This window comes from Atta colombica, unplaced genomic scaffold, assembly GCF_001594045.1.
Source record: "Atta colombica isolate Treedump-2 unplaced genomic scaffold, Acol1.0 scaffold126, whole genome shotgun sequence".
Taxonomy (NCBI): domain Eukaryota; kingdom Metazoa; phylum Arthropoda; class Insecta; order Hymenoptera; family Formicidae; genus Atta; species Atta colombica.
Window position 1 is genome coordinate 5,743,975 of NW_017259213.1, and position 10,781 is coordinate 5,754,755.

Sequence of the window (10,781 nt, forward strand, 5' to 3'; positions counted from 1 at the left end):
TGAAATTCCTTGAAATCTCCAAAAATTTGTACACTTAAAACGAGATGAATATATATTTGAACATTGAAAAGAGAGAAAGCATAGATGCTGAGTGCAAAAAATGCAGCAAGTGAACAAATCTAATTTGATTCAGTAATTTCGGTTCATTTTTTATAATTAGACGAATTAAAATATATCTACATTTAGGGATATTTTTTTTATTTGAATAATAAAGAAATTAAATTAAATATAAATTTGTTGTGTAAGAAATATTGCGTTTTAAGAATTCAGCCCTGTATGTTTTATATAGCATATTTTTGCATTCACCCATACTTTTACAATATTTATTTATTTTTACTTATTTTTTATGTCCACTGTAAGTTTATTTAAATTACTATTTGATAATGAAAAAATAATGAAAAATAAAAATAATTAAAAGAATAATTTTCGTTTAGTTTCTTTTACAATTAAATTTGAAGAGAAATAAAAAAAAATTGTTATGTATTTTTAATTAAGTAAAATATGAGCAAATTTTTCCCATTTTACATTTTTATAATCATCAGAAAAAGTGATTTTTTTGTTACATAAATATGAAACAGATCGACAAAAACATCTAGTTGATTTAGATTATCTATCTAGTACTTTGATTATTTTATATAGATAATAATATCATACGACAGATTTGTTGGGGAAGAGGGAAAATAATTATATTCAACAATCTGGATCGAGGCGTGCACTTTTTATTGCCATTAAATCTTTTTGTATCATACTACTTTCCTTTGGCTCTCTCATCTTCCACATTATGATTCCTTAAAGTTATCTAATCGCATGCGGATACCAGCGCGTTAAAATAAATGAAATATGTCGTATGTTTTTTTTTTTTAAACACTACTCGTCGCATGACAGTCCTCAAGTGTTGCTAGGCTGCTGGCCCTCAATGACGCCAGGCTCAAGGAACTATGATTTAGAGTATTCATACCATGAGGATCTTCGCAATGCAGGTACAGCCGTGAACTGACAGACTTGTGGCAATCGGGACATAAACGTTTCTTCTTCTTGTCACGTCTCTTCAAGATGTCATATGCGCATCTGCCAAATGTATGTTGCACGAGAAAATAAAAATAGTAAAAATAGTTTTTTCGAAAGAAAATCGAATTGGCAATTAGAATTTTACACAACATTTTACTTGATTCTTGTTTTAGTTCTGTTTCTTAACAGAAAAATAGTTTTTTCCAGTTTTTCCGCGTGTCTTACCGAGCGTGTAATATGTGAGAGCAAGGTAATGCTTCCAGAGAATCAGCTTCCAGACCGAAAGGTTCGTTGCAGCTTCCACATCGTAACTCCAAATCTTCCTCCATTGCAGTCGCCAATCTTTCATAATGTCCCTTTTGTTCCTCATCTCCCAAAGACCCATAAATTTTCGACAATCTGGACCTGACTGTTCGCACCAGAAGCTGTAAATAATCAGATTCTCATAATCTTATATTTTGAACACATATTTTTCTCGCACTGAAAATCATATAAGTTTGTCAAGTGATATACTGACATTTTTAGTAGCATTAGAATATTATTAGGGATATTTTTGTTTCTTTTCTTTTATCCTTTTGAAGAAGAATTTAACACTTTTTTTAAAGTAAGAACTTGAATTATTTTTCGGTTAAATCTTGATTTATTTTTATTGTATGTAGAAAGGATATGATAATAAATTATGAATAGCGAAATACTTTATCGTTTTAACAGATTAACAATAATCTTTATTGAGTCTTGAGCAGCACCGAGTTGTATTATTTTATGCTTTTGGTTGCGTGTACAACGTTAAAATGGAAAATCTCCATTGATTCGTAGACACAAATAGCGCGAAGATTCGATGTTCATAGTATGAATATAATACATGTATGGAATTGTGCGACGTATCAGCGGCGTTGTATCTCTTTTGATATTTCCGATATCTCTTTTGATATTTCATTGGAACTCATGGTAATCTTTATTATTAGCTGTACAGATAAATAAATGCATGCAAAACATCCTTCTCTCTATCCTCGGTCATAGCTTTTCCAATTATTGATGCTCTTGTTCAAACTTAAAAATCCCATTTTAAGTAATGTATCTCAATGGTGAAGATCTTATCTTCAAATAGAGTCGTCTTCGATTATAATGAAATTGTGAGATAAGGAATATGATGAAATTTTATTAATTCATAAAAATCAATGGAATTAACTTTCCTTTCAGCACATTCGATTTGTCGTAAATCAAAGAAACAGAACAAAGAAACTTTACTGTACTTCTTTCGAATTCCGATCCCAGAGAATAAAAGAAAAGATGAAAACTCTCAAGTTTTCACATCTAGGGAGAGAAATTGATTTCACAATATTCGCTCTTCTCTGATTCTCTTCTCTTTTTCCTCTCCCCCTTTGTATCTCTCTTTCTCTCTATTTCACATGAAATACATGGAACGAACGTGCATTACAATCCGCGATCTGTATTGACAATTTACCTTGGCGCCAACCGATCCCGCCACTTCAAGGAGTCTAGTATTGAATTCGAGAGGTCTGCAATTGCATATTTTGTGCTGAAGCCTTAAAGCTTCCAGGCATCTCGCCGCGCCGTCCATAGCTTCCATCTGGCACAGTCGATCACCGGTCGCAGCCGCCGAGCCCATCGCACTCTCGTACTGTCGGAATGCTTTCTGCAAAACGTCCATCTTTATCTCACCGATGTTATCGTTCTGACAAGCGGATCGGCGTACGCGATGCGTGAACTAAAGGCTAATTATATATGCATCGCGATCGCCAACTAAAAGACAGACATTAAATTCAACAAGTAGCTTCTATCGCTCGAAAGCGCAATCATGTATAGCATTCGCGTAAGCAGCAAATGAAGCTCAAATATCGCTGTTAACGTTTATAACGATAACGTTCATTTTACTGTAAATATAAATATTATACGAATATTTATTGCGGTAGATAGAAGTTTAATATATGATGTTCTTAAAACATAATAACGTAATAATTTAGTAAATTATATGAGAATTATATAAAGAAATTGATTAATAATTTGATTAATAATTTTATTTATTATTTTTTTATTCAATATCAATTAGTTGATCCTTAAGATAGCCAAGTGAATTTGTGTGAGATGAAGAATAATTTTATTTCTTACATATTTAAGAGCAAATTAAATTGTAACGGATTATTTCTAATATATTCTACCTTTTTCATTTCTTCAAATACAAGAATAATTTCAAAGTCCTGTCAAATACAAGAATAATTTCGAAATCCTTTTTTTTTCAAAAACGGATCTTTAAAAAAATTAATTTTATTATTTTAGCTTATTTTGAATCCTTTTCCCGATTATATCATGTATTTTGACTCATCCTATATAATATGAACGTAAAACATTAAAGATATCTTTTTATGTATATTTTTTTATAGAAATATTTCCAAATCTTAATTAAACATTTTATTACACAAATATCACTCCTTCAATATTTTGGTTTGAAAGTGAATGTTTTCAAAATTTTGTCACTCATTTTTTGATAATATTCAAAGAATTTAGCCAACAAAAATAAAACGAAAGCGGTATGCGCTGCAAGCGTGATACAGTATTAAAGTCGTTTTTATAACATGCGTGACATGCAAAGGAACGTTCCAGTAGCATTTTTTTATCGCCGATGACAGTATTGTAACGATGTTGGAACGAACTATGAATGGTTCTATCATCGTAGTACTTGACATGAATGCCGATAAAAAATTTATCTGTTGAAACATTTTTGATGCAATATTCAAATAAATATATTGATATTTTTTATTGATTATGCATTTCAATCTTTACATATGAATATTTGAAAAAGAAAAGGCTTCAGCCTCAAAGTGTTATACTTTTAGAATAAATTTTATGCATAAGAATCATATATTTAATTGTATATCTGTAATTAATGTGATCAAAAAAGAATATTATCACTTGCGATATCATTGTTAAAAAATTTAATGTGAAAGCTAAAGAGAAAGACATACTGATAATTTAGTATGAATTACTCACATTTATATCCGATTTCTTTCTGTAAATGTCTCCCATAATACGAATGCTTCGAGCGTAACTGGCCTGGTCACCAGAAACTAGCGATAGCCGTGTTGCTTCCTGTACATAATGCATAAACAATTGATCGATTAAATTAATTATTGTGTATGGTATTGCTTAACCAATATAATCTTTTCTTAAACATCCTCTATGAATTATACGACGTGACTCACATGGAATTTTTTCTTCAAAAATAATATTTTCGACAAAGCATGCATTATCGTGCGATTGAGAAGAAAAAATTACGAGATAATAAAAATTAATTTATGAAAAAATTAATATGTTCTAAGAAATGTTTTGATTTAGATTTGTTTAAGAGAATACAGTTTTGCGCTAATTTCTTTGATTTGAACGACATAAATTTTTTTTTCTTTTTTTTCTTCTCTTGAGAAATTTTAAGTTAGAACTTTACCGAACAGTAGTCATGAGCATCGCCAAGCTCTCCTTTTTTCCTGAGTGCCGCGGCCATTTGTAATAACGCCGCCCTGTGATGACGCGAATTCAGATCTCCCAGCTGTAAACTTCTGGAGAGATCGTAAGCTCTCGCCGCATATCTTGCGCTCTTATCCGCGTCTTGTAATCTGCAGAAGAGTTCCGACAGACCGACGTACACCTGAAAAAAAAATTTCACGTAATCGATGTACGAATTCATTATCCTGGACGAATAGATTAAGAGATATCAATAAAAAAAGAGATTACCAATAAAAAAATTATATGAGCCTTACTTCAAACATATTTTTATAAAAAAAAGAAGAGAAATTTTTTATTGTTAGATATCTATTATTATAAAAACAGAAATAGACAATTCAACAAAGAATATTTCTTTATGAATTTATTACGTTACGATATAGAATTTTACATTACTTTTTAAAGTTGATCAGAGAGAATTGATATGTTTGAATATCCAGATAGTGTTAAGTACACGAACAAATGAATTAAGGATGCAGCTAATTGACTATTCGAGAAATGAAATAAAGATCAGGCAATATGAAAAACGAGCTCAGTTCATCTCGCAAGACATAACTGCTGCTTTTCTAATCGTTCCTGCGCTCCGTTAACAAACAACACGACACAATAATGCGCGCTCGTGCGAAAGAAGAAAAACTAGCAAACAAAGGGACCTAATTACCTGCAGTTCTAAGGAGGGATCTTGAATGGAGTGGGCGATTTTGTGGGCTCTTTGAAATGCTTCCAAGGCTTTACAGAATCCTGCTAGCTCTAAGTGGACTCTGCCTACGGTTAAGTGAACTAATCCAGCAGTCGCGCACTGATCGCACTCGTTATACAAGCTGCGAGAATGCAAAATTATAGATGTTAGCACAATACACACGTACACACGTATGGGTAGTCAAATCATCGCTTAAACAATTGACGTCACATTCGGCTATTGATTACAAAGGACTCGATTAGCTCTTCTCAAACTTAGAACTGTCACCACTGAGTTCGTAATCAGAGGTTGTTCATTAGATGCATTTCTTTTATATCGACGTTTTATCAATAACTACTGACTGTGTTATAATAGCAGACAAATACAGATATATCATACGTTATGCGCGTATATTAGGTTTCTTGAAAGTTGACATTATATCGTTTATGTAGGCTTATGGTTTATATAGGTTTATGATGAATGAAAGAAGTTCAAACCTGTGCCGAGCGTAATCTAACGCTCTATCCAGGGCGCCTAATCTCTCGTGAGCTCTGGCCAAGTTTAAATACGCTTCTGCCCGCATGTTCGGCGAATCCAATTCCTCCGAAATGCATAATTGCTTGTTACCGAATTCGATGCTATCTCTGAAAGGAGAAAAATTACACGATGGAAGAATCGCGGCTTTAATTGGAAGGGGTAACAACTTTGCAAAGGGGAAAAGGAGATAGAAATAGTTATAAAATTGGATAACTAACGCTATTTTTAAATGAGATATCGGGTACTCTTATACATATAATGTGTGTTAATTTTTAATAATATATCGTAATATACTTGTATGTATATACTTCTTATATAAAAATAGGTCTCCGGTTTGATTTTCTTACTCTTGTTTATTTCCAGATTATTTTTTATATATTTAATAATACAGAAACACGTTTCACTTTACATATATGCAAACAATGCAAATAAAGACGACAAAAAATTGGAAAAGACATTAACAACTTATGCTATGATCTACCTGTATTTGCCCCAATCCATATACGCTTGATACAAGTAACCGAGAAGAGCGAATTTATCTTCGCGATGTCTGATACTCTTCAAGGCGCCCCTCCATTTTCTAACCGCGGCTTGTTGTTTATGAGCCCTGTACAATTTTAAGCCTTGCTCCACCTGTGTTAAAAATAATGAAATTTCAGCACATGTCCTATTCACTACACGTGCTGATTTATTTATCGTGCAACGATCATCTTCGTAAAGGGTATTAAAGAACGAGCTTAAATACCGTGGGAAACAAAATTGAAATTTTATTAATTATTTATCACCTTTTTTAAAATTACTCATTTATGAAATTTACATCGCGTGATTTAATGTCTTATATTTCGATCAGTCCTTGAATTTCCGCTAATTGCATAAATCCTTGTACCTGGACTATTTATCGGATATCTAGCACATTTCCTCATATCAACTATAGTCAGAGGCCGCACGATTAACGAGACCTTGGAATCGATGCTCATGAAATTGACATTGAGTTAATAACGGCCCTCTTAAGCGGAGATGCAATGTTCAAGAGCGTATGGGCAAGCCAAAGAGGAAATTATCCTATTAATTATAGGAGGGAATATTAATAGACGATAATTATAAAACGATGATTGTAAAACACCCGTTATTTATTACGTTGTAATTTACAACGTAATTTCACGGAGCACAATATGTTTTTTATACATATAATTTTGTATAATTCTTTCAAAAAAGAAGTGTCAAAAATTTAATATTTTTTTTTTAAAGAGAATGTTTCAAAAAGGGCGTTGTATAAAGCATGTTTTAAAATTAAATGTTAGTCAGTAAAAAAAATCAATTATAAAATAAAAGATTTATTACTGCTAAATAAACTACATATTTATTCTACATAGTCATTCTATATATCGTTTCTTTTATAACATTTTTAGGCACAAATTTTTTATACGCTCTTTGCGTAACAAAAAAATGTGTCGCCTGAAAGATCAGCATTGCTACTTTCAATTCAATTTCTCACTCTCTTTGAATCGTTGAAAACCAAACGACTTTTTGAAATAAAGAAAAATGTGAAATTCACTTAGTACAAAGTATGCAAAGTACAAGAGATACTAAAAAATTTTTCATTTGAACTGCTAAACTGTGTGCATTGTGTGAGTTACAGAGCGTTCACACTTATTGTCGTGAAAGTGTGATTCCTTATATATCAACATATCCCACGATTTTATTCATCTCAAGATGTAAAGCTTGGTTTTCAATAGTTCGAGAAGAATAAAGATTTGAAAATAACTGAACAATCCCAGGCAATGATTTTCTAAATAGAAGGCACAAAAAACTACGCCGATACAAAAAGTATCTAGAAAAAAATCAATGCCTTTATAGAAAAGCAAAATAATAAGTATTTTTTACAAGTAATAAAATCTTTTTATCTTTTATTTTATTATAATAGTTGATTAATCTTTAGTTTTGCGATTGGATATTTTTGCAAAAAACGATTTATATAGTAAATTAAATGAAGTGAATGAAAAAAATGTTCCGAACTTTTTTTTCTTTATATTTTTTAAATTTTCTAAGGGAAAAGTTTTAAATCATTATTTGTTTATCATCTCAATTATTACTACTATATCAAACTAAATTATTTCGTATAATTAGAATTATATAAAAATTAATTTATAACGCATACATTAAAAGCGGAATTAGGTGTATCATGTAATTGAGATAGAGAATAAAATATAGAACTCAGTATTTTATATTTTACTGTTTATTTATTTATATATATCGTATACTTCAGTATTTTATACTGAATTTACTTGAATTGTCACTTAATAGATAAACTCATATTTACGTTGAACAATATTATTCAATTATAAATTTTGTAAAACAGGTTTTAAATGATAAATAACTTCCTTATCCAGGAAGAAGAAGTCACGGTATGTATTATGGTTTTTATCACGCAGCAATAGCCTTAGCGTAGATAATACGGGCAAAGGTAGAAGGCCGTATCGATTTGACCATGAACTTTGTCCTCGGCAGATTAAACTTTACAATAAAAATATAAATAGCCTCGTAAGGCACATAAAAATGTCTCCACATGCGTGTACACGACCGAGGCAAATTCTTGTTCATTATAAAAATTATAGACGTATATACAACGAAACGAAGATTTACTGAACCTGTTCTGTGAACCTGTTCATTTGTCATAATCTTGGTAATCTTTTGCAAAACATCGAGAAATGTGATCTTAAGAACAAAGTAATAATATTAATAAACAACAGTACTATTAATGGTAGTATTTAAAAAACCGAACAGGTTGCACACAAGATTACTGGAATGAATTTTAATGCTTGTAATCATTAATATTATTAATTAAAAAAAAAAACAAAATTTATCTTCAGTTATCCTCTTGAAATAATTCTCTTTCTTCATTAAAATATTTTTTTTTTAATTTAAATAGTTCTTTAAAACTGTGATGGTTTGACAATTTATTAAAAAATGTAATGATTGCGGAAATGTAACGGGACATTAAATTTTTACAGCTGTTTTGTATAGAAACTAAAAAAAGACAAACCTATAAATTTTGATGAACGTTTCCATAAATAACGTGATCTAACAATATGTACTACAATTTTATACTTTTTTACACCTCATTTTTTGATATCGTGTAACTTCAATGAAAACGTAAATTTTATAGTATATTGATTGAGATATCATGTAGCTTTGATGAAAACATAAACGCAAATTCCGCTTGTTACTACATGAAGCACGTCGTGAATAAGCTGTCAGACGCTAGATGCGAAATCATAAGTTTCTTTGAGTGAAATGCATCCAGAACGGTAAACACAGTATGACTGGTACTTCGGTTTTAGTGGTTACGAAAGGATAGCGTGACCGCAGCTACGGCATGCACATCGTGAACTTGACAGTGACCGATAAAGCATGCTCGTCCGCGAAATATGCTTCGTTATGTAGCCGTCATGCCCCGTCGTTTGCTTGAGAGAATCTTCAGATACTGTTACAGATACTGTTTGATATATTATACTCTCTCAATAGCTTTGACATATTAAACGGGTTAATAGTCGAATAACAGTTAAAGAATCAATTATAATTGAATTAATTTGTAAGATCATTAATAATTCCGTAAGTGTTATCATGGCATGCAGCCAATTCTGCTTCTAAGCATGTTTGTCTAAAATTATAATCGCCTCTTACGTTTTGACATAAAACACTTGGCACGCATTTCAAAGTAAAAGCTTTATTAATAATAATAATATTTTAATGCACGTTTAATTTCTATTCAAAAGTATTAATAAATTAATACTTTTGAATAGAAATTAAACGTGCATTAAAATATAAATAATGACGATATTTTTATTTATCGTAAACATGATATTTACGTCTGATGCATTTGTGTAATATTTTATTTAATTATTCGTATTAATAATTAGTTAGTGTAATGAAATATATAATAAAAATCCGATAATTTTTATAATTTGTTTTATATTAATCAAAAATGATTAGTTATTATTACATCACTAATTTAATGCATTTAATTAAATTAAAAGCTTAAAATGTTAACATAATTAAAAGCTTAATATATCAATTTAATTAAAAGCTCGATATGTATCTTTTCATAATTTATCTAATTAATCAGATATAATTTTGTAGTAAAACTCTTATATGCATATTGAAAATGTCTATACATCATATGTACTAAATTTAATTTCATTCATTTTTCCATTTGTCCTACGAGAACTAAAAAGAGTAAATACATCATAAGATATATATATATATATACTTACTCTCCTTCGTGCTAATTGTTGATCGAGTCGTTTTCTGCAACTTATGAGACATTCCCATATACCAGTGCCCGATCTGCCACTTTGGTAATGACCATTATTACCGTTACCATTTTGATGTCGATAATCCTCTTCAGTGAATTCGCAGACATCGAGTGGATGTCTCGATCCATCAGGGCTACCCAGCAATGCGGTCGCCGAGAGCTGATGACTCGCCGATCCGCTGTAAATTTTTGAAATGTTCAATGATATATGTCATGGAATAGATGTTAACACAAATTAACTTTTTAGATAAATGATACAATTACCGGCCTTAATTTTAACCACCTGATGTTCGTTATAATTAATATTTCACTGTTTTCCGATTTTACAAGCTCAATATTTGCAAAATTCTTAAAAGTATTGGTTTATAAATATATCATAAATTAAAAGATATTATTAGAAAGTAATGGATATTGATATTAATTTGTATTATCGGAAAATCTATTTGGACAATGATCACTATCATTGACGATTTAAAAATAGCAAAGATCGATTTAAAAGAGAGCAAGCCATGAAATTCTATACTCTCAGTAAATCCGATGAAAGGAATTTAAAGAAGACGTAATCAAGAACTATGTGATATTTTCATATCATCGATCGCTTAAGATCATTTAAGAATTTTGGAATTTTTTTGTGCTCAGATTATCTACATTTGTGATATAATTAAAATTATAAGGATTATATCGAGAAAATAAAATAAATAGTATTTATATATTTTATATATATAT

The 10,781-nt window shown here is 30.5% G+C and overlaps 1 protein-coding gene across 1 annotated transcript in view; it reads right to left on the reverse strand.

The window, feature by feature from the left end:
- Window positions 1-713: 713 nt before the first annotated feature.
- LOC108684143 (43 kDa receptor-associated protein of the synapse homolog) overlaps window positions 714-10,781 on the reverse strand; it is a 15,461-nt gene continuing 5,393 nt past the window's right edge. Inside the window, exons 2-10 of the mRNA XM_018188264.1 lie at window positions 10,015-10,252; window positions 6,222-6,373; window positions 5,701-5,847; window positions 5,186-5,345; window positions 4,469-4,669; window positions 4,018-4,116; window positions 2,474-2,665; window positions 1,234-1,433; window positions 714-1,068 (exon numbers count right to left, since the gene is read on the reverse strand). Coding sequence (XP_018043753.1) covers window positions 861-1,068; window positions 1,234-1,433; window positions 2,474-2,665; window positions 4,018-4,116; window positions 4,469-4,669; window positions 5,186-5,345; window positions 5,701-5,847; window positions 6,222-6,373; window positions 10,015-10,252 — 1,597 coding nt within the window. The 3' untranslated portion in view covers window positions 714-860. The remainder of the gene's footprint in view (window positions 1,069-1,233; window positions 1,434-2,473; window positions 2,666-4,017; window positions 4,117-4,468; window positions 4,670-5,185; window positions 5,346-5,700; window positions 5,848-6,221; window positions 6,374-10,014; window positions 10,253-10,781) is intronic.